The sequence below is a fragment of the Tachyglossus aculeatus genome, chromosome 12 (assembly GCF_015852505.1).
Source record: "Tachyglossus aculeatus isolate mTacAcu1 chromosome 12, mTacAcu1.pri, whole genome shotgun sequence".
NCBI classification, from domain to species: domain Eukaryota; kingdom Metazoa; phylum Chordata; class Mammalia; order Monotremata; family Tachyglossidae; genus Tachyglossus; species Tachyglossus aculeatus.
The window spans coordinates 42,877,045-42,902,080 of record NC_052077.1 but is presented as its reverse complement, the minus strand read 5'-3'; the positions used below and the strand labels follow the sequence as shown (position 1 = coordinate 42,902,080).

General features: G+C 45.8%; 1 protein-coding gene across 1 annotated transcript; it reads left to right on the top strand.

Moving 5' to 3' along the window:
- Positions 1 to 320: 320 nt before the first annotated feature.
- On the top strand, positions 321 to 24,779 carry DCTD (dCMP deaminase). The gene is made up of 6 exons (XM_038755295.1): positions 321 to 364; positions 4,852 to 4,963; positions 9,321 to 9,456; positions 15,205 to 15,321; positions 19,847 to 19,943; positions 24,667 to 24,779. The coding sequence occupies exons 1-6, from the start codon at positions 339 to 341 to the stop codon at positions 24,752 to 24,754; spliced, it is 576 nt and encodes a 191-aa protein (XP_038611223.1). The 5' UTR covers positions 321 to 338; the 3' UTR covers positions 24,755 to 24,779.
- Positions 24,780 to 25,036: the final 257 nt, after the last annotated feature.

Below are 25,036 nucleotides of genomic sequence, written 5' to 3'. Positions count from 1 at the left end.
GGGCCGGAGGGACGTGATTGGAGGGAGCGCGCTGGGGGGCGTGGCCGGAGGGACGGGACTGGAGGGCGCGCGTCGGGGGGCGTGGCCGGAGGGACGTGATTGGAGGGCGCGCGCTGGGGGGCGTGGCCGGAGGGACGGGATTGGAGGGCGCGCGCCGGGGGGGGCGGGGCTAACGCGGCTGGAAACCGCGGGAGGGGCCCGAGGCCCGGCCGGGAAAGCGTGGGAAAGCGCGGGAAATCCTGTTCCCCGCCCCCGCGCCGGGATCGGACCGGATCGGACGGGATCACACCGGACGGACCCCCGTCCCCCGTCCCCCCCCCCCCCGGAGATCGGGCACGATGAGCGCCGCCGCCCCGCCCCCACGGTACGTTCCCCCCCTCCCTCCCTCCCTCTCGTGGTACGGTCCCGCCCCCCCCCCGCGCCACGTGGAACGGTCCGTCAATCAAGCCGGACCCGCGTCAATCTCTCAATCAATCGGATTTAATCAGCATCATCATGGTGTTTGTTAATAATAATAATGACATTTGTTAAGCGCTTATTATGTGCCAAGCACTGTTCTAAGCGCTGGGGGGGGGGGACACAAGGTAATAGTAATAATGACATTTGTTAAGCGCTTACTATGTGCCAAGCACTGTTCTAAGCGCTGGGGGGGGGATATAAGGTAATAATAATGATAATGACATTTGTTAAGCGGTTACTATGTGCCAAGCACTGTTCTAAGCGCTGGGGGGGGATACAAGGTAATAATAATGATAATGACGTTTGTTAAGCGCTTACTATGTGCCAACCACTGTTCTGAGCGCTGGGGGGATACAAGGTAATAATAATAATAATAATGACGTTTGTTGGGCCTCAGTTCCCTCATCTGTAAAATGGGGATGAAGACTGTGAGCCCCCCGTGGGACAACCTCATCACCTTGTATCCCCCCAGCGCTTAGAACAGTGCTTGGCACATAGTAAGCGCTTAATAAATGCCATCATCATTATTATTAGCGCTTATTATGTGCCAAGCACTGCTCTAAGCGCCGCAGGGAGGGGGGGAATACAACGTAGCAAGGTGGTCCCACGTGGGGCTCCCAGCCTTCATCCCCATTTTCCAGAGGCGGTGACTGAGGCCCAGAGAAGTGAAGTGACTTGCCCCAAGTCACCCAGCTGACGACGGGATTTGAACCCACGACCTCTGACTCCAAAGCCCGGGCTCTTTCCACCGAGCCACGTGGGCTCGTGCTCCTTCTATTCATTCATTCAATCGTATTTATTGAGCGCTTACTGTGTGCAGAGCACTGCACTAAGCGCTTGGGAAGTCCAAGTTGGCAACATCACTTCTGTCTGGGGTATGGGCACATTTCCACCAACAATGTTGCACTCTCCTGAGCGCTTAGTGCAGTGCCCTGCTTCGAGTGAGTGCTCAATAAATATCAGGGCTTGATTTCACTGAACTTTCAATCAATCAATCGTACTTATTGAGCGCTTACTGTGTGCAGAGCACTGTACTAAGCGCTTGGGAAGTCCAAGTTGCAACATCTAGAGACAGTCCCTACCCAACAGTGGGTATTTATTATATTTATTTATTTATATTTATTACTCTGTTTATTTATTTATTTATTCATTTTACTTGTACATTTCTATCCTACTTATTTTGTTGGTATGTTTGGTTCTGTTCTCTGTCTCCCCCTTTTAGACTGTGAGCCCACTGTTGGGTAGGGCCTGTCTCTATATGTTGCCAACTTGGACTTCCCAAGCGCTTAGCGCAGTGCTCTGCACATAGTAAGCGCTCAATAAATACGATTGATTGATTGATTGATTGCAGAGCACTGTGCTAAGCGCTTGGGAAGTCCAAGTTGGCAACATAATCGTTTCAGAGCCAACGATTTTTCCTTCCCTGTGGTTCGGTACTTTTTTATTTTAATTCCTTCTAGACTGTGAGCCCACTGTTGGGTAGGGACCGTCTCTCTATGTTGCCAACTTGGACTTCCCAAGCGCTTAGTGCAGTGCTCTGCACACAGTAAGCGCTCAATAAATACGACTGAATGAATGAATGAATGAATTCCTGTCAGCGGAGAAGCGGGGGCGGCGGGATTCGAACCCGCGACCTGTGGCTCCCGAGCCCGGGCTCTTCCCACTGAGAGCCACGCGGCTTCTCTACTGCTCGAGGGGGGGGGGGGGAGGGGGGGGTGCGCGCGCACACAGAGCGGAGCACTGAGACCTCCCCCCCCCCCCCACCGGCCTCGTGGTACAGCCCTCCCCCATTGGAGTAGCCCCCCCATCCCCCCGCCCCATGGCACAGCCCTCCCCCCCCATGGTAAAGACCACCCCCTCGGTGGTATAGCGCCCCCCCACCCTCCTCGTGGTACAGCCCCCCCATTGGAGTAGCGCCCTCCCCCCCCCCAGTGGTATAGCGCCCCCCCACCCTCCTCGAGGTACAGCCCCCCATTGGAGTAGCCCCCCCATCCCCCCATGGTACAGCCCCCTCCCACCCTGTGCTCAGCCCCCCCAGTGGTACAGCGCCCCCTCCCCATCCTCCTCGTGGTACAGCCCCCCCATTGGAGTAGCGCCCCCCATTCCCCCCATGGTACAGCTCCCCCCCGTTCCCAGCCCCCCCAGTGGAGTAGCCCCCGCCATCCCCACAACCCTTCCCCCCACCTTGTCCCCAGCCTCCCCCTCAGTGGTATAGCGCCCCCCCCATCCTCCTCGTGGTACAGCCTCCCCATTGGAGTAGCCCCCTCATTCCCTCCCCCCATGGTATAGCCCTCCCCCCACCCTGTGCCCAGCGCCCCCCCATTCCCTCCCCATGGTACAGCCCTCCCCCCCCCCCCCGTGGTACAGCGCCCCCCCCCAACCTCCTCGTGGTACAGCCCCCCCCTTAGAGTAGCGCCCCCCATTCCCTCCCCCCCATGGTACAGCCCTCCCCCCACCCCCGTTCCCAGCCCCCCCCAGTGGGACAGCGCCCCCCCCCAACCTCCTTGTGGTACAGCCCCCCCGTTAGAGTAGCGCCCCCCCATTCCCTCCCCCCATGGTACAGCCCTCCCCCCCCACCCTGTTCCCAGCCCCCCCCCAGTGGTGCAGCACCCCCCCCCCCATCCTCCACGTGGTACAGCCCCCCCATTGGAGTAGCACCCCCCATTCCCTCCCCCAATGGTACAGCCCTCCCCCCCCGCCCTGATCCCAGCGCCCCCCCATCCTCCACGTGGTACAGCCCCCCCCATTGGAGTAGCGCCCCCCCCATTCCCCCGCCCCATGGTATAACCCCCCCACCCCCCAGGCCCCATAGTACAGACCCGCCCCCCCCCCCCCCCCCCCCGTGGGCCAACCTGATCACCTTGTATCCCCCCCCCCCAGCGCTTAGAACAGTGCTTGGCACATAGTAAGCGCTTAACAAATGCCACCATTATTATTATTATTCTCTGGGCCTCAGTTCCCTCATCTGTAAAATAGGGATGAAGACTGTGAGCCCCCCGTGGGACAACCTGATCACCTTGTATCCCCCCCAAGTGCTTAGAACAGTGCTTTGCACAGAGTAAGCACTTAATACATGCCATCATTATTATTATTATTATTATTCTCTGTGCCTCAGTTCCCTCATCTGTCAAATGGGGATGAAGACTGTGAGCCCCCCCGTGGGACAACCTGATCACCTTGTATCCCCCCAAGCGCTTAGAACAGTGCTTTGCACAGAGTAAGCGCTCAATACATGCCATCATTATTATTATTATTATTATTATTATTATTCTCTGTGCCTCAGTTCCCTCATCTGTAAAATGGGGATGAAGACTGTGAGCCCCCCCGTGGGACCACCTGATCACCTTGTAACCTCCCCAGTGCTTAGAATAGTGCTTTGCACATAGTAAGCGCTTAACAAATACCATCATTATTAGTATTATTAGAACAGTGCTGGGCACATAGTATAAGTGCTTAGCAAATGCCATCATAACTCTTATTATTTGCACATAGTAAGCGCTTAACAAATACCATCATCATTATTATTATTATTATTATTAGAACAGTGCTTGGCACATAGTATGTGTTTAGCAAATGCCATCATAACTGTTATTATTTGCACATAGTAAGTGCTTAACAAATACCATCATTATTATTATGATTAGAACAGTGCTTGGCACATAGTATGTGTTTAGCAAATGCCATCATAACTTATTATTTGCACATAGTAAGCGCTTAACAAATACCATCATTATTATTATTATTATTAGAACAGTGCTTGGCACATAGTATGTGTTTAGCAAATGCCATCATAACTGTTATTATTTGCACATAGTAAGCGCTTAACAAATACCATCATTATTATTATTATTAGAACAGTGCTTGGCACATAGTATGTGTTTAGCAAATGCCATCATAACTGTTATTGTTTGCACATAGTAAGCGCTTAACAAATACCATTATTATTATTATTATTATTATTATTATTATTATTATTATTATTAGAACAGTGCTGGGCACATAGTATAAGTGCTTAGCAAATGCCATCATAACTGTTATTATTTGCACATAGTAAGCGCTTAAATACCATCATTATTATTATTATTGTTAGAACAGTGCTTGGCACATAGTATAAGTGCTTAGCAAATGCCATCATAACTGTTATTATTTGCACATAGTAAGCGCTTAACAAATACCATCATTATTATTATTATTACTATTAGAACAGTGCTGGGCACATAGTATAAGTGCTTAGCAAATGCCATCATAACTGTTATTATTTGCACATAGTAAGCGCTTAACAAATACCATTATTATTATTAGAACAGTGCTTGGCACATAATATAGGTGCTTAGCAAATGCCATCATAACTGTTATTATTATTATTATAATTATATTGCTTTTCTGCCGCAGGGATGGCAGCGAGCGGCCCTGTAGGAAGCGTGACGACTATTTGGAGTGGCCCGAGTATTTCATGGCCGTCGCCTTCTTATCGGCCCAGAGGAGCAAGGACCCAAACTCCCAGGTAAGTCGAGTCTGTGAGCCCAAGCGCTTAGTCCAGTGCTCCGCACGCAGTAAGCGCTCAATAAATACGATTGAATGAATGAACGAAGGTAACTGAGGCCCAGAGAAGTTAAATGACTTGCCCAGAGTCCCGCAGCTGACAAGCGTGAGCCCGCTGTTGGGTAGGGACCGCCTCTAGATGTTGCCAACTTGGACTTCCCAAGCGCTTAGTACAGTGCTCCGCACACAGTAAGCGCTCAGTAAATACGATCGAATGAATGAATGAGTCCTGGCTGGCACGCACGCGCTGTACTTGCGGTTGCAACAGTCCTGGTCGTTTCTGCTCTCATTCGTTCATTCAGTGCTATTTATTGAGGGCTTCCTGTGTGCAGGGCACTGTACTAAGCGCTTGGGAGTGCAGAGAAGCAGCGTGGCCTAGTGGATAGAGCACGGGCCTTGGGGTCGGAAGATAATGGGTTCTAATAATAACGATGGCATTTGTTAAGCGCTTCCTAGGTGCAAAGCATTCATTCATTCATTCAATCGTATTTATTGAGCGCTTACTGTGTGCAGGGCACTGGACTAAGCGCTTGGGAAGTCCAAGTTGGCAACATCTAGAGACGGTCCCTACCCAACAGCGGGCTCACAGTCTAGAAGGGGGAGACGGACCACAAAACAAAACCTATTAACCAAATAAAATAAATAGAATAGTAAATATGTACAAGGAATAAATGCATACAAACATATATACGTCTATACAGGTGCAGATGTATATATGTTTGCACATATTTATTACTCTATTTATTTATTTTACTTGTGCATATCTATTCTATTTATTTTATTTTGTTAATACGTTTGGTTTTGTTCCCTGTCTCCCCCTTCTAGACTGTGAGCCCGCTGTTGGGTAGGGACTGTCTCTATATGTTGCCAACTTGTGCTTCCCAAGCGCTTAGTCCAGTGCTCTGCACACAGTAAGCGCTCAATAAATACGATTGATTGATTGATTGATTGATTGCTGTGGGAGGGGAAGGAGGTAAGGCGGGAGGGACGGGGAGGGGGAGGAGGTTGGTTTCTAGGGAATGTCGGCCGAGGAACTGGCAAGCGGAGGGGAAATCCCCAAGGAGGATTCAGCGTGGCCCAGTGGAAAGGGCCCGGGCTTTGGAGTCCAAGGTCATGGGTTCGAGTCCCGGCTCCGCCACTTGTCAGCTGGGTGACTTTGGGCAAGTCACTTCACTTCTCGGTGCCTCAGTTCCCTCATCTGGAAAATGGGGATGAAGACTGTGAACCCCCCGGGGGACAACCTGATCACCTTGTAACCTCCCCAGCGCTTAGAACAGTGCTTTGCACATAGTAAGCGGTTAATAAATGCTATCATTATTATTATTGTTATTATGAAAGTCACTTCACTTCTCGGTGCCTAAGTTCCCTCATCTGGAAAATGGGGATGAAGACTGTGAGCCCCCCGTGGGACAACCTGATCACCTTGTAACCTCCCCAGTGCTTAGAACAGTGCTTTGCACATAGTAAGCGCTTAATAAATACTGTTATTATTATTATTATTATTAAAGTCACTTCACTTCTCGGTGCCTCAGTTTCCTCATCTGGAAAATGGGGATGAAGACTGTGAGCCCCCCCGGGGACAACCTGATCACCTTGTAACCCCTCTAGCGCTTAGAACAGTACTTGGCACATAGTAAGCACTTAATAAATGCCACTGTTATTATTATTATTATTATTATTATTATTATTATTATTATTATTACTATATTCAGCCCCAAGGACAGAAATCACGGACTCGGCAGCCGTGAAAATGATGGAAGTGAAATTCTGGGACCTTAACGGCACCGCCAGGGAAGGAGAGCAGCGAGTTTTAAGAGCCCCACGACCATCTCGTCCCCATGTCCGATTCATGACCGAAGCACCCATAATAATAATAATAATAATAATAATAATAATAATAATAATAATAATAATAATGATAGCATTTATTAAGCGCTTACTATGTGCAAAGCACTGCTCTAAGCGCTGGGGAGGTTACAAGGCGATCAGGTTGTCCCAAGGGAGGCTCACGGTCTTCATCCCCATTTTCCGGATGAGGGAACTGAAGCACAGAGAAGTGAAGTGACTTGCCCAAAGTCAGAGAACTGGCATTTAATCGCCATTTTACAGATGAGGAAACTGAGGCCCGGAGATGTTTAGTGACTACCCAAGGTCCTCAGCAGGCCTGTGGGGAAGCCGGGAATGGGACTTATTATTATTATTATTATTTATTAAGCGCTTACTATGTGCAAAGCACTGTTCTTAGCCCTGGGGTGATCAGGTTGTCCCACAGGGGACTCCCGGTCTTCATCCCCATTTCACAGATGAGGGAACTGAGGCTCAGAGAGGTGAAGTGACTTGCCCAAGGTCACACAGCAGACATGTGGCGGAGCTGGGATTAGAACCCAGCAGAAGTACAATACAGCAATGAAGAGAGACAGTCCCTACCCACAATAAAAATGATGGCATTTGTTAAGTGCTTACTATGTGCAAAGCACTGTTCTAAGCGCTGGGGGGGATACAAGGTGATTAAGTTGTCCCACGTGGGGCTCACAGTCTTAATCCCCATTTTACAGATGAGGGAACTGAGGCTCAGAGAAGTTAAGTGACTTGCCCAAGATCACACAACAGACATGTGGTGGAGCCGGGATTCGAACCCATGACCTCTGACTCCAAAGCCCGGGCTCTTTCCACTGAGCCACGCTGCTTCACAACAGGCTTACAGTCTAGAGAGACAGATACGCTGAGCTTGTTGTTGGGTAGGGACTGTTGCTGAATTGTACTTTCCAAGCGCTTAGTACAGTGCTCTGCAAACAGTAAGCGCTCGATAAATACGATTGAATGAATATGTTGGGATAGATAAAGTTGGGAAAGATTTTCATCATTCATTCATGCATATATATACATATGTATATATATATATATGCATACATATATATATTATATATAGAACAGTGCTTGCACATAGTAAGCGCAGCGTGGCTCAGTGGAAAGAGCCGGGCTTTGGAGTCAGAGGTCATGGGTTCGAATCCCGGCTCCACCAGCTGTCAGCTGTGTGACTTTGGGCGAGTCACTTCACTTCTCTGGGTCTCAGTTCCCTCATCTGTAAAATGGGGATGAAGACTGTGAGCCCCCCGTGGGACAACCTGATCACCTCGTAACCTCCCCAGCGCTTAGAACAGTGCTTTGCACATAGTAAGCGCTTAATAAACACTATTATTATTATTATAGATAACAAGATAATCAGGTTAGACACAGTTCCCGTCCCACATTCATTCATTCAATTGTATTGAGTGCTTACTGTGTGCAGAGCACTGTACTAAGCGCTTGGGAAGTACAAGTTGGCAACACATAGAGACGGTCCCTACCCAACAGTGGGCTCACGGTCTAGAAGGGGGAGGCAGAGAACAAAACGAAACATTAACAAAATAAAATAAATAGAAGAAACATCATCATCAATCGTATTTATTGAGCGCTTACTATGTGCAGAGCACTGTACTAAGCACTTGGGAAGTACAAATTGGCAACATATAGAGACAGTGCCTACCCAACAGTGGGCTCACAGTCTAAAAGGGGGAGACAGAGAACAAAACCAAACATACTAACAAAATAAAATAAATAGAATAGATATGTACAAGTAAAATAAATAAATAGAGCAATAAATATGTACATCATCATCATCAATCGTATTTATTGAGCGCTTACTATGTGCAGAGCACTGTACTAAGCGCTTGGGAAGTACAAATTGGCAACATATAGAGACAGTCCCTACCCAACAGTGGGCTCACAGTCTAAAAGGGGGAGACAGACATGTACAGTGCTCTGCACACAGTAAGCGCTCAATAAATACGATTGATGATATATACAGGTGCTGTGGGGAAGGGAAGGGGGGAAGGTGGGGGGGACTCCAGTCTTCATCCCCATTTTACAGATGGGGTAACCGAGGCACAGAGAAGTGAAGTGACTCGCCCCAGGTCACCCCCTTTTGGCGTCCACGCTGATGCCCGGGGCGGGGAGCGGAATCGGGCTGAGGCTGTGGGGCGTGGGGGGCTCCGGTGGGGTGGGTGGAGGGCATCGCCTGTGGGTACCAGGAGGGCAGAGGGGGAGAGGATCAATCAATCAATCAATCAATCAATCGTATTTATTGAGCGCTTACTGTGTGCAGAGCACTGGACTGAGCGCTTGGGAAGTGCAAGATGGCAACATCTAGAGACGGTGCCTACCCAACAGTGGGCTCACAGTCTAGAAGGGGGAGATGCCCCCGCTCCGCCTCCCCCCCCCGAGATCCCACCCCTTCCCGGGAAGAGGGGCTCGACAGGGAGGGAATCTCCACTGCGCAGGTGGGCGCCTGCATCGTGAACGCGGAAAACAAGATCGTCGGGATCGGCTACAACGGGATGCCCAACGGCTGCAGCGACGACCTGCTGCCCTGGAGGAGGGTCGCGGACAGCCCGCTGGACACCAAATACCCCTACGGTGAGGGCCGCCGCGGTCTGGGCGCCCGCGGCCGACTCCCGTGTGTGGCCTCTCTGGGCGTCGGGTGATAATAATCACAATAATGATCATAATAATAATAACAACAATGGCATTTATTAAGCGCTTACTATGTGCAAAGCACTGTTCTAAGCGCCGGGGAAAGGACAAGGTGATCAGGTTGTCCCAAGTGGGACTCACAGTCTTAATCCCCGTTTTCCAGATGAGGCCCAGAGAATCAATCAGTCAATCAATCAATTGTATCTATTGAGCGCTTACTGTGTGCAGAGCACTGGACTAAGCGCTTGGGAAGTACAAGGTGATCAGGTTGTCCCACGGGGGGCTCCCAGTCCTAATCCCCATTTTACAGATGAGGGAATTGAGGCTCAGAGAAATGAAGTATATATATGTATATATGTCCTGTATATATGTATATATGTTTGTACATATTTATTATTCTATTTATTTATTTATTTTATTTGTACATATCTATTCTATTTATTTTATTTTGTTAGTATGTTTGGTTTGTTCTCTGTCTCCCCCTTTTAGACTGTGAGCCCACTGTTGGGTAGGGACTGTCTCTATATGTTGCCAACTTGTACTTCCCAAGCGCTTAGTACAGTGCTCTGCACACAGTAAGCGCTCAGTAGATATGATTGATGATGATGATGATGAAGTGACTCGTCCAAAGTCACACAGCTGACAAGTGGTGGAGCCGGGATTTGAACCCATGACCTCTGACATATATACCTGTATATATGTATATATGTTTGTACCTATTTATTACTCTATTTATTTACTTATTTTACTTGTACATATCTATTCTATTTATTTTATTTTGTTAGTATGTTTGGTTTTGTTCTCTGTCTCCCCCTTTTAGACTGTGAGCCCACTGTTGGGTAGGGACCGTCTCTCTATGTTGCCGACTTGGACTTCCCAAGCGCTTAGTACAGTGCTCTGCACACAGTAAGCGCTCAATAAATACGATTGATGATGATGATGGTGATGACGAGGTGATCAGGTTGTCCCATGTGGGACTCACAATCTTAATCCCCGTTTTCCAGATGAGGCACAGAGAAGTGAAGTGACTCGCCCAAAGTCACACAGCTGACAAGTGGTGGAGCCGGGATTTGAACCCATGACCTCTGACATACATACCTGTATATATGTATATATGTTTGTACATATTTATTACTCTATTTATTTATTTTACTTGTACATGTCCTTGAGCCCCTTCCTTCCTCTCCCCCTCGCCCCCCTCTCCATCCCCCCATCTTACCTTCTTCCCTTCCCCACAGCACCTGTATATATGGATAGATGTTTGTACATATTTATTACTCTATTTATTTATTTTACTTGTACATATCTATTCTATTTATTTTATTTTGTTAGTATGTTTGGTTTTGTTCTCTGTCTCCCCCTTTTAGACTGTGAGCCCACTGTTGGGTAGGGACTGTCTCTAGATGTTGCCAACTTGGACTTCCCAAGCCCTTAGTACAGTGCTCTGCACACAGTAAGCGCTCAATAAATATGATTTAATGAATTTATTACCCTATTTATTTATTTTACTTCCACATATCTATTCTATTTATTTTATTTTGTTAGTATGTTTGGTTTTGTTCTCCGTCTCCCCCTTTTAGACTGTGAGCCCACTGTTGGGTAGGGACTGTCTCTATATGTTGCCAACTTGGACTTCCCAAGCGCTTAGTACAGTGCTCTGCACACAGTAAGCGCTCAATAAATATGATTGAATGAATTTATTACTCTATTTTACTTGTACATATCTATTCTATTTATTTTATTTTGTTAGTATGTTTGGTTTTGTTCTCTGTCTCCCCTTCTAGACTGTGAGCCCACTGTTGGGTAGGGACCGTCTCTATATGTTGCCAACTTGGACTTCCCAAGTGCTTAGTCCAGTGCTCTGCACACAGTAAGCGCTCAGTAAATACGATTGATTGATTGATTGATTGACTCCAAAGCCCGGGCTCTTTCCATTCATTCATTCATTCAATCGTATTTATTGAGTGCTTACTGTGTGCAGAGCACTGGACTAAGCGCTTGGGAAGTACAAGTCGGCAACAGTTGAGCGCCTACTGTGTGCAGGGCACTGGACTAAGCGCTTGGGAAGTCCAAGTTGGCAACATCTAGAGCCGGTCCCTACCCGACAACGGGCTCACAGTCTAGGAAGGGGAGACAGACAACAAAACAAAACATATTAACAAAATAAAATCAATGGAATAAATATGTACAAATAAAATAAAATAAATCTGATCACCTTGTAACCTCCCCAGCGCTTAGAACAGCGCGGTGCACATAGTAAGCGCTTAATCAATCAATCAATTGTATTTATTGAGCGCTTACTGTGTGCAGAGCACTGGACTAAGCGCTTGGGAAGTACAAGTTGGCAACATATAGAGACGGTCCCTACCCAACAGTGGGTTAAGCGCTTACTGTGTGCGAAGCGCTGGGGGGGCTACAAGGTGAGCCCCACGTGGGACAGCCTGATCACCTTGTAACCTCCCCAGCGCTCAGAACAGTGCTTTGCACATAGTAAGCGCTTAACAAACACCATTATTATTATTATTATTATCAGGTTGGCCCGCGTGGGGCTCACAGTTTTCATCCCCGTTTCACAGAAGAGGGAACTGAGGCCCAGAGAAGTGAAGCGACTCGCCCAGAGTCACACAGCTGGCAAGTGTGACTATGATGGTCAAGCGCTTAGCTCAGTGCTCTGCACACAGTAAGCGCTCAATAAATACGATTGATTGATTGATTGAAGGGGCAGAGCCGGGATTAGAACCCGCGACCTCTGGCTCCCAAGCCCGGGCTCTTTCCACTGAGCCACGCCAGGGGATGAGAAGGACAGATGGCGGTTTTTAGGCGTATGCTCTTTGCACATCATCATCATCATCATCAATCGTATTTATTGAGCGCTTACTGTGTGCAGAGCACTGTACTAAGCGCTTGGGAAGTACAAATTTGCAACTTATAGAGACAGTCCCTACCCAACAGTGGGCTCACAGTCTAAAAGGGGGAGACAGAGAACAAAACCAAACATACTAACAAAATAAAATAATAAGCGCTTAATAAATGCCATTATTATTATTATTATTATTATTATTATTATTATCCGGGGATCCTCCGGGTCTTGCTTCCCGCTTTGCCAGTGGTTTCTCATCTTCCAGGCCTTCGGAGCGACGGGGCCGGTTGACACACGTATCCTCCCACTTCCCGTCGGAAAACGGTTTCCGCGTCCGTATTCTCCGCCTGACTGGAAGCCCCTGGAGGGCAGGAACCGTGCCTTCTATCCGGCGGCCGGGGCCACAAACAGTAATGACAACGATAACAATTGTACTTATTAAGCGCTTACTAAGAAGCAGCGTGGCTCAGTGGAAAGAGCCCGGGCCTTGGGAGTCAGAGGTCGAAGGTTCAAATCCCGGTTCCGCCACCTGTCATTCATTCATTCATTCAATCGCATTTAGTGTTCGCTTACTGTGGGCAGAGCACTGTACTAAGCGCTTGTGTGGCTTTGGGCAAGTCACTTCACTTCTCTGGGCCTCAGTTACCTCATCTTTCAAACGGGGATGAAGACTGTGAGCCCCACATGGGACAACCTGATCACCCTGTAACCTCCCCAGCGCTTAGAACAGCGCTTTGTACATAGTAAGCGCTTACTAAATGCCATCATCATCATTATTATTATTATTAGTACTAAGCGCTGGGGTAGATTTCAGATGATCAGGTTGGAAACAGTCCCTGTCCCACAAGGGGATCACGGTCTTAATCCCCATCCCAGCTCCGCCGCTTGTCAGCTGTGTGACTTTGGGCAAGTCACTTCGCTTCTCTGGGCCTCAGTTACCTCATCTGTCAAACGGGGATGAAGACCGTGAGCCCCCCGTGGGACAACCTGATCACCTTGTAAACTCCCCAGCGCTTAGAACAGCGCTTTGCACATAGTAAGCGCTTAATAAATGCCATCATCATTAGTAGTAGTAGTAGTACTAAGCGCTGGGGTAGATTTCAGATGATCAGGTTGGAAACAGTCCCTGTCCCGCAAGGGGATCACGGTCTTAATCCCCATTTTACCCACTTCTCTGTGGGTTAAGCAGGTGAGGATGAATTTATTGCGCTCCCACCGGGGGCGGAGGATTTCTTAAGCGCTTAGTACAGTGCTCTGCACACAGTAAGCGCTCAGTAAATACGATTGATTGATTTCTTAGCTATTCCAGGCAGGACATCCCTCGGGCCTCGCGGTCATCCCACGGGACTTCCGTCCACCTCGGGATCCCCCGCTGAAAGGGAGTGATGCGGACGGCTCCGCCAGTTGTCAGCTGGGTGACTTTGGGCAGGTCACTTGGCTTCTCTGTGCCTCAGTTCCCTCATCTGTTAAATGGGGATTAAGGCTGTGAGCCCCCCGTGGGACAACCTGATCACCTTGTGGCCTCCCCAGTGCTTAGAACGGCGCTTGGCACATAGTAAGCGCTTAATAAATGCCATCATCAACATCATCATCATCATCATCAATCGTATTTATTGAGCGCTTACTGTGTGCAGAGCACTGTACTAAGCGCTTGGGAAGTCCAAGTTGGCAACATCTAGAGACAGTCCCTACCCAACAGTGGGCTCACAGTCTAAAAGGGGGAGACAGAGAACAAAACCAAACATACTAACAATATAAAATAAATAGAATAGATATGTACAAGTAAAATAAATAAATAGAGTAATAAATACGTACAAACATATTGATGCCTGTTTACTCGTTTTGATGTCTGTCTTCCCCCTTCTAGACTGTAAGCCCGGTGTGGGCAGGGCTTGTCTCTCTTTATTGCTGAATTGTACTTTCCAAGCGCTCAGTACAATGCCCTGCACACGGTAAGCGCTTAATAAATCCGATCGAATGGATGAGTGAATGCTTTTCAGCTGCCGTGCCCTCAAGTCTAGGTCCCATGGTGTATTGGTAGAGAAGCAGCGTGGCTTAGTGGAAAGCGCCCGGGCTTTGGAGTCAGAGGTCATGGGTTCGAATCCCGGCCCCACCACAAGTCTGCTGTGTGACCTTGGGCACTTAACTTCTCTGAGCCTCAGTGACCTCATCTGTAAAAATGGGGGTGAAGACTGTGAGCCCCACGTGGGACAACTGGATCACACTGGATCCCCCACCAGCGCTTAGAACAGTGCTTTGCACATAGTAAGCGCTTAACAAATGCCGTTATTATTATTATTATTATATATTTATTATTTATATTATTATAATATAAATTATAATAATATATAATATATTTATATTCATATTATTTATATTTATTATTATTATTATTATATATTTATATATTATATATACCCCTTTATATATTATTATATATTATATTATTATTGTTATTATTATTATCCTTCCTCTCCCCCTCGTCCCCCTCTCCATCCCCCCCATCTTACCTCCTTCCCTTCCCCACAGCACCTGTATATATGTATAGATGTTTGTACATATTTATTACTCTATTTATTTATTTATTTTACCTATACATATCTATTTATTTTATTTTGTTAGTATGTTTGGTTTTGTTCTCTGTCTCCCCCTTTTAGACTGTGAGCCCACTGCTGGGCAGGGACCGTCTCTAGATGTTGCCAATTTGTACTTCCCAAGCACTTAGTGCAGTGCTCTGCACACAGTAAGTGCTCTATAAATACGATTGATGATGATGATGATGATGACGATGGTTATATTCTCTCTGCTCCGCCCCGCCCCGAACCCCGCAGTGTGCCACGCCGAGCTGAACGCCATCATGAACAAGAACTCCACCGACGTGAAAGGCTGCTCCATGTACGTCGCCCTGTTCCCGTGCAACGAGTGTGCCAAGCTGATCATCCAGGCAGGTACGGCCCACGCCGGGCGTTCGGGGTCCCGTGGCGTGAGCCCACCGTCGGGTAGGGACCGTCTCTATATGTTGCCAATTTGTACTTCCCAAGCGCTTAGTCCAGTGCTCTGCACACAGTAAGCGCTCAATCAATACGATTGATGATGATGATGACCAGAACTGGGGTACCGGGCGCGGGTGGCCACCCCATCCCCTCGGCTGGGAGAGACAAGGCCCTCGCCGGCTGTCAGGCAGTTGTATTTATTGACTGACGACGATGGGATCTGTTAAGCGCGTACTCAACAACGGGCTCACAGTCTAGAAGGGGGAGACAGAGAACAAAATGAAACGTAGACGGGTGTCAAGATCGTCAGAGCAAATAGAGCAAATAGAATTAAAGCAGCGTGGCTCAGTGGAAAGAGCCCGGGCTTTGGAGTCAGAGGTCATGGGTTCAAATCCCGGCTCCGGCAACCGTCACCCGATTTTGGGCAAGTCACTTCACTTCTCTGTGCCTCTGTTACCTCGTTTGTAAAATGGGGATTAAAACTGTGAGCCCCCCGTGGGACAACCTGATCACCTTGTAACCTCCCCAGTGCTTAGAACGATGCCTTGCATCTAGTGAGCGCTTAACAAATACCATTATTATTATTATTATTATCAATATAACAATAGAACAGACACATTCCCTGCCCACAACGAGCTTACACTTCAGGCGGGGAGAGTCACAGAGCTCTGGACATCAGAGAAGGAATTTTGTTTTTTTGGTTGTTTTTTTTTTGGACGGTTTTTGTTAAACACTACGTGCCAGGCACTGTACTGAGCTCCCTGCCCACAACGAGCTTACACTTCAGGCGGGGAGAGTCACAGAGCTCTGGACATCAGAGAAGGAATTTTGTTTTTTTGGCGTTTTTTTTTGGATGGTTTTTGTTAAACACTATGTGCCAGGCACTGTACTGAGCGCTGGTGTAGATACAGCGTTGGCAGGTTGGACACAGTCCCTGCCCCACATGGGGGGCACAGTCTTAATCACAGTCACAGTCTTTTAGACTGTGAGCCCACTGTTGGGTAGGGACTGTCTCTATATGTGGCCAACTTGGACTTCCCAAGCGCTTAGTCCAGTGCTCTGCACACAGTAAGCGCTCAATAAATACGATTGATTGATTGATCCATTTTACAGATGAGGGAACTGAGGCCCAGAGAAGTGAAGCGACTCGTCCCACAGCGGACAAGTGAGTCGGAAAAAGAACGCAGGTCTCTCTGATTCCCAGGCCCGCGTGGTTTCCACTAGGCCACACTGCTTCCAAGCGCTTAGTACAGTGCTCTGCACACAGTAAGCGCTCAATAAATACAATTGAATGAATGAAAGAACCACTTCTCTCAGGAGGTCTCTCGCTTCCTGGTCTGTAGAAGTCTGGAATTTCGTGGGAATGCTTGACAGTACTTCCAAGGGAGAGTCTGGTAGTTGTTCTACAATAATCATAATGATGGTATTTATTAAGCACTTACTATATGCCAAGCACTGTTCTAAGCGCTGCGGTAGATACCAGGCCGTCAGGTTGCCCCACGTGGGGCTCACAGTCCGCATGCCCGTTTTACAGATGAGGGAACTGAGGCCCAGAGAAGTGAAGTGCTTTGCACATAGTAAGCGCATAATAAATGCCATTATTAAAAAAAACAGTGAGTTGCCCAAAGTCACACAGCTAAGTTGTACTTCCCAAGCGCTTAGTACAGTGCTCTGCACACAGTAAGCGCTCAATAAATACGACTGATGATGATGATGATGATAAGTGGCGGAGCCAGGATTAGAACCCGTTAGGATTAGAACTAATCCCTGCCTCCGCCACTCATCAGCTGTGATGATGATGATGATGATGGTATTTGTTAAGCGCTTACTATGTGCAAAGCACTGTTCTAAACCCTGGGGGGAATACAAGGTGATCAGGTTGTCCCACGGGGGGCTCACAGTCTTCATCCCCATTTTACAGATGAGGTAACTGAGGCACAGAGAAGTGAAGTGACTTGTCACACAGCTGACAATTGGAGGAGCCGGGATTTGAACCCATGACCTCTGACTCCAAAGCCCGTGGCTCTTTCCACTGAGCCACGCTGCTTCTGTGTGACTTGGGGTGAGTCACTTAACTTCTCTGTGCCTCAGTTCCCTCCTTTGGAAAATGGGGATGACTGTGAGCCCCCCGTGGGACAACCTGATTACCTTGTATCCACCCCAGCGTTTAGAACAGTGCTTGGCACATAGTAAGCGCTTAACAAATAGCATAATTAGTTAATTAATTAGAACCCACGACTTCTGACTCCCAAATCTGTGCCCTTCCCGCCAAACCACACTGCTTCTATCTTCGGTTGCCGTGCTGGGCGGTGGTTCTGAGAGGGATAATAATTATAGCATTTATTAAGCTCTTACTATGTGCAAAGCACTGGATGGAGCCCGGGCCCGAGAGTCAGAAGGACCTGGGTTCTAATTCCGCTTCTGGTGTGTGACCTTGGATTAATCCCTGCCCTTCTCCGTGCCTCTGCCACAGCACCTGTATATATGTATATGATAATAATAATAATAATAATGATGGTATTTGTTAAGCGCTTACTATGTGCAAAGCACTGTTCTAAGCGCTGGGGGGGATACAAGGTGATCAGGTTGTCCCACGGGGGGCTCACAGTCTTTATCCCCATTTACCAGATGAGGGAAGAGGCACAGAGTGTTTGTACATATTTATTACTCTATTTATTTTACTTGTACCTATCTATTCTATTTATTTTATTTTGTTAATATGGTTTTGTTGTCCGTCTCCCCCTTCTAGACTGTGAGCCCACTGTTGGGTAGGGACTGTCTCTATATGTTGCCAACTTGTACTTCCCAAGCGCTTAGTACAGTGCTCTGCACACAGTAAGCGCTCAATAAATACGATTGATTGATTGTTCCCTCATCTGTAAACCGGGGGTTGGGACTGTGAGCCTCATGTGGGACAGGGACTGTATCCAACCTGATTAGCTTGTGTATTGATGGCCTTTGGTAAGCGCTTACTATGTGCCAAGCACTGTTCTAAGCGCTGGGGAGGTTACAAGGTGATCAGTTTGTCCCACGGGGGGCTCACAGTTTTAATCCCCATTTTCCAGATGAGGTCACTGAGGCCCAGAGAAGTGAAGTGACCTGCCCAAAGTCACCCAGCTGACAGTTGGCGGAGCCGGGATTTGAACCCATGACCTCTGACTCCAAAGCCCGGGCTCTTTCCACTGAGCCACGCTGCTTCTCTTGCATCTGCTTCAGCGCTTAGTACAGTGGCTGGCACATAATACGTGCTCAACAAATCCTGGCTCTGCCAGTTGTCAGCTGTGTGACTTTGGGCAAGTCAATTCTCTGGGCCTCAGTTCCCTCATCTGTAAAATGGGGATTAAGACTGTGAGCCCCCTGTGGGACAACCTGATCGTCCTGTAATCTCCCCAGCGCTTAGAACAGTGCCTTGCACGTAGTAAGCGCTTAATAAATGCCATTATTATTATTCTCTGTGCCTCAGTTACCTCATCTGTAAAATGGGGATTAAGACTGTGAGCCCCCTGTGGGACAACCTGATAGCCCTGTAATCTCCCCAGCGCTTAGAACAGTGCCTTGCAATAGTAAGCGCTTAATAAATGCCATTATTATTATTCTCTGTGCCTCAGTTCCCTCATCTGTAAAATGGGGATCAAGACTGTGAGCCCCCTGTGGGACAACCTGATCGCCTTGTAATCTCCCCAGCGCTTAGAACAGTGCTTGGCACATAGTAAGCGCTTAATAAATGCCATTATTATTATTCTCTGTGCCTCAGTTACCTCATCTGTAAAATGGGGATTAAGAGTGTGAGCCCCCCGTGGGACAACCTGATCGCCTTGTAACCTCCCCAGCGCTTAGAACAGTGCTTTGCACATAGTAAGCGCTTAATAAATGCCATCATTATTATTCTCTCCATCTGGAAAATGGTGATGAAGACTGTGAGCCCCCCGTGGGACAACCTGATCGCCTTGTATCCTCCCCAGCGCTTAAAAAAGTGCTTTGCACATAGTAAGCGCTTAATAAATGCCATTATCATTATTCTCTGGGCCTCAGTTCCCTCATCTGGAAAATGGGGATTAAGACTGTGACCCCCCCCGTGGGACAACCTGATCGCCTTGTAACCTCCCCAGTGCTTAGAACATTGCTTGGCACATAGTAAGCACTTAACAAATGCCGTTATTATTGTTATTTTTACCATTAAAAAAGAAAAGCTCCCTGGGAAACCCCCCATGGCAAAGAATTATGGATGGAATTACCAACTTGTACTTCCCAAGCACTTAGTACAGTGCTCTGCACACAGTAAGCGCTCAATAAATACGATTGATTGATTAATTGGAACAGGGCTCTCCAATGACCCTACCTCCTCCGCCCCGCTTTTACGTTCGGGTATCGGCAGCGGGCAGCGGATTCATTCAGTCGTATTTATTGAGCGCTTACTGTGTGCAGAGCACTGTACTAAGCGCTTAAGCAGGTTTGTCTGTCCCCCCCTGTGTATTTCCAGGGATAAAAGACGTCATCTACATGTCGGACAAGTATCACGACAGCGAGGAGGCGACGGCCGCCAGGCGCTTGTTCGATTTAGCCGGGATCGAATACAGGTACGGCGGGGGCGGGAGGAGAAAGGGCGTCTCCCTGCGCGGGCCCCGGGGTCTCCGTTGAACCGGTGATGGACCCTCTCCCGTCCCTCCAAATACTTGTACATATTCTCATTCACTCATTCAATCGTATGTACTGAGCGCTTACTGTGTGCCGAGCACTGGACTAAGCGCTTGGGAAGTCCAAGTCGGCAACATAGAGAGACGGTCCCTACCCAACAGTGGGGCTCACAGTCTAGAAGGGAATAAATAAATAAATATTTATTCTGTTTATTTTATTTTATTTCCCCTTTTAGACTGTGAGCCCACTGTTGGGTAGGGACTGTCTCTATGTGATGCCAATTTGTACTTCCCAAGCGCTTAGTACAGTGCTCTGCACATAGTAAGCGCTCAATAAATACGATTGATTGATTGATTGATTGATTCAGTCGTATTTATTCATTCATTCATTCATTCAGTCGTATTTATTGAGCGCTTACTGTGTGCCGAGCGCTGGACTAAGCGCTTGGGAAGTCCAAGTTGGCAACATCTAGAGACGGTCCCTACCCAAAAGTGGGGCTCACAGTCTAGAAGGGAATAAATAAATAAATATTTATTCTATTTTATTTTGTATATATGTTCATTCATTTCATTCAGTCGTATTTATTCATTCATTCATTCATTCAGTCGTATTTATTGAGCGCTTACTGTGTGCCAAGCGCTGGACTAAGCGCTTGGGAAGTCCAAGTCGGCAACATCTAGAGACGGTCCCTACCCAAAAGTGGGGCTCACAGTCTAGAAGGGAATAAATAAATAAATATTTATTCTATTTTATTTTGTATATATGTTCATTCATTTCATTCAGTCGTATTTATTCATTCATTCATTCATTCAGTCGTATTTATTGAGCGCTTACTGTGTGCCGAGCGCTGGACTAAGCGCTTGGGAAGTCCAAGTCGGCAACATAGAGAGATGGTCCCTACCCAACAGTGGGCTCACAGTCTAGAAGGGAATAAAGAAATAAATATGTATTCTATTTATTTTATTTTGTATATACATTCATTTCAATCGTATTCATTCATTCATTCATTCGTATTTATTGAGCGCTTACTGTGTGCCGAGCGCTGGACTAAGCGCTTGGGAAGTCCAAGTCGGCAACATCTAGAGACGGGCCCTACCCAGCAGTGGGCTCACAGTCTAGAAGGGAATAAATAAATATTTATTCTATTTAATTTATTTTGTATATATGTTCATTTCATTGAATCGTATTTATTGAGCGCTTACTGTGTGCAGAGCACTGTACGAAGCGCTTGGGAAGTCCAAGTTGGCAACATATAGAGACGGTCCCTACTCAACAGTGGGCTCACAGTCTAGAAGGGAATAAAGAAATAAATATGTATTCTATTTATTTTATTTTGTATATATGTTCATTCATTTCATTCAGTCGTATTTATTAATTCATTCATTCATTCAGTCGTATTTATTGAGCGCTTACTGTGTGCCGAGCGCTGGACTAAGCGCTTGGGAAGTCCAAGTTGGCAACATAGAGAGACGGTCCCTACCCAAAAGTGGGCTCACAGTCTAGAAGGGAATAAATAAATATTTATTCAATTTATTTTATTTTGTATATATGTTCATTCATTTCATTCAATTGTATTTATTGAGCGCTTACTGTGTGCCGAGCACTGGACTAAGCGCTTGGGAAGTCCAAGTCGGCAACATAGAGAGACGGTCCCTACCCAACAGTGGGGCTCACAGTCTAGAAGGGAATAAAGAAATAAATATGTATTCTATTTATTTTATTTTGTATATATGTTCATTCATTTCAATCGTATTCATTCATTCATTGAGTCGTATTTATTGAGCGCTTACTGTGTGCCGAGCGCTGGACTAAGCGTTGGGAAGTCCAAGTCGGCAACATCTAGAGACGGGCCCTACCCAGCAGTGGGCTCACAGTCTAGAAGGGAATAAATAAATATTTATTCTATTTAATTTATTTTGTATATATGTTCATTTCATTGAATCGTATTTATTGAGCGCTTACTGTGTGCAGAGCACTGTACGAAGCGCTTGGGAAGTCCAAGTTGGCAACATATAGGGACGGTCCCTACCCAACAGTGGGCTCACAGTCTAGAAGGGAATAAATAAATACATATTTATTCTATTTATTTTATTTTGTATATATGTTCATTCATTTCATTCAATCGTATTTACTCATTCATTCATTCAGTCAGTCATATTTATTGAGCGCTTACTGTGTGCCGAGCGCTGGACTAAGCACTTGGGAAGTCCAAGTTGGCAACATCTAGAGACGGTCCCTACCCAAAAGTGGGCTCACAGTCTAGAAGGGAATAAATAAATATTTATTCTATTTATTTTATTTTGTATATATGTTCATTCATTTCATTCAATCGTATTTATTGAGCGCTTAATGTGTGCAGAGCACTGGACTAAGCACTTGGGAAGTACAAGTCAGCAACATATAGAGATGGTCCCTACCCAGCAGTGGGCTCACAGTCTAGAAGGGCATAAATAAATAAATATTTATTCTGTTTATTTTATTTTGTATATATGTTCATTCATTTCATTCATTCGTATTTATTGAGCGCTTACTGTGTACCGAGCACTGGACTAAGTGCTGGGGAAGTCCAAGTCGGCAACATATAGAGACGGTCCCTACCCAACAGTGGGCTCACAGTCTACAAGGGAAGAAATAAATATTTATTCTGTTTATTTTATTTTGTATATATGTTCATTCATTTCATTCAATCGTATTTATTGAGCGCTTACTGTGTGCAGAGCACTGGACTAGGCACTTGGGAAGTACAAGTCAGCAACATATAGAGACGGTCCCTACCCAGCAGTGGGCTCACAGTCTAGAAGGGCATAAATAAATAAATATTTATTCTGTTTATTTTATTTTGTATATATGTTCATTCATTTCATTCATTCGTATTTATTGAGCGCTTACTGTGTACCGAGCACTGGACTAAGTGCTGGGGAAGTCCAAGTCGGCAACATATAGAGATGGTCCCTACCCAACAGTGGGCTCACAGTCTACAAGGGAAGAAATAAATATTTATTCTGTTTATTTTATTTTGTATATATGTTCATTCATTTCATTCAATCGTATTTATTGAGCGCTTACTGTGTGCAGAGCACTGGACTAAGCGCTTGGGAAGTACAAGTCAGCAACATCTAGAGACGGTCCCTACCCAACAGCGGGCTCACAGTCTAGAATGGGGAGACAGACAACAAAACAAAACATACTTACATATACATATACATGTATATTCACATATACATAAACATATGTATATATGTTTGTACAGATTTATTACTCTATTTACATTTATACCTGTACTATATATTTATATGTATACCTGTATATATGTTTGTACATATTTATTACTCTATTTTACTTGTACATATTTATTCTATTCATTTTATTTTGTATATATGTATCTGTTTCTACATATTTATTACTCTATATTTATACCTATACTATATATTTATATGTATACCTGTATATATGTATATATGTTTGTACATATTTATTACTCTATTTTACTTGTACATATTTATTGTATTTAATTTTGTATATATGTATATATTTTTCTACATATTCATTACTATTTACATTTATACCTGTACTATATATTTATATGTATACCTGTATATATGTATATATGTTTGTACATATTTATTACTCTATTTTACTTGTACATATTTATTCTATTTATTTTATTTTGTATATATGTAGATATGGTCCTACATATTTATTACTCTACATTTATATCTGTACTACATATTTATATGTATAGCTGTACATATGGTTGTACATATTTATTACTCTATTTTACTTGTACATAGTTATTTATTTCATTTTGTATATATGTTCCTACATATTTATTACTCTATTTACATTTATACCTGTACTATATATTTATATGTATACCTGTACATATGTATATATGTTTGTCCATATTTATTACTCTATTTTACTTGTACATATTTATTCTATTTATTTTATTTTGTTAATATGTTTTGTTGTCTGTCTCCCCCTTCTAGACTGTGAGCCCGCTGTTGGGTAGGGACCGTCTCTAGATGTTGCCAACTTGTATTTCCCAAGCGCTTAGTCCAGTGCTCTGCACACAGTAAGCGCTTAATCAATACGATAGAATGAATGAATGAATGAATGACCTGGAGCCCACACATGGTGAAAGGAACGAATAATAATAATTACTGTGCTATTTTTCCCTTTTCCTCTTTTTATTACTCTATTACATACTATTATTTCTATTACTTATTAGATGTAGTACTGTATTTATTTTACTTGTACATTCATTCATTCATTCAATCGTATTTACTGAGCGCTTACTGTGTGCAGAGCACTGTACTAAGCGCTTGGGAAGTCCAAGTTGGCAACATATAGCGACAGTCCCTACCCAACAGCGGGCTCATAGTCTAGAAGGGGGTCCCAGTGTACTCTATTTTATTAATAATGCGTAAATAGCTATAATTCTATTTCTTCTGACGATTTTGACACCCGTCCCCACGTTTTGTTCTGTCGTCCGTCTCCCCCTTCTAGACCGTGAGCCCGTCGTCGGGTAGGGACCGTCTCTAGATGTTGCCGACTTGCGCTTCCCAAGCGCTCGGCACAGTGCTGTGCACACAGTAAGCGCTCAATAAGTACGCAGGAATGAATGAATGAATGGCGAGCTCCGTTTTTCTCTCTCCCGTTTAGGAAATTCACCCCCAAGTGCAACCAGATCGTGATTGACTTCGATTCGATTGGCAGGCGGGCCGGCCAGAAGCCGCAGAAGATTGAATAATAAATATGATTGATTGATTGATTGTGGGAAGGACCCCACACCCGCCGCAATAATAGTGATAATAATCGTAATGATGGCATCTGTTAAGCGCTTACTTCATCATCATCATCAATCGTATTTATTGAGCGCTTACTATGTGCAGAGCACTGTACTAAGCGCTTGGGAAGTACAAATTGGCAACATCTAGAGACGGTCCCTACCCAACAGCGGGCTCACAGTCTAAAAGGGGGAGACAGAGAACAAAACCAGACATACTAACAAAATAAAATAAATAGGATAGAT

Bases quoted from the DNA above. Each gene is read 5' to 3' on its own strand.
- DCTD (XM_038755295.1), top strand. From the start codon at position 339: ATGAGCGCCGCCGCCCCGCCCCCACG. The intron at 9,457-15,204 runs GTGAGGGCCGCC...CGAACCCCGCAG, and splicing joins GGACACCAAATACCCCTACG to TGTGCCACGCCGAGCTGAAC. The intron at 19,944-24,666 runs GTACGGCGGGGG...TCTCCCGTTTAG, and splicing joins TTAGCCGGGATCGAATACAG to GAAATTCACCCCCAAGTGCA.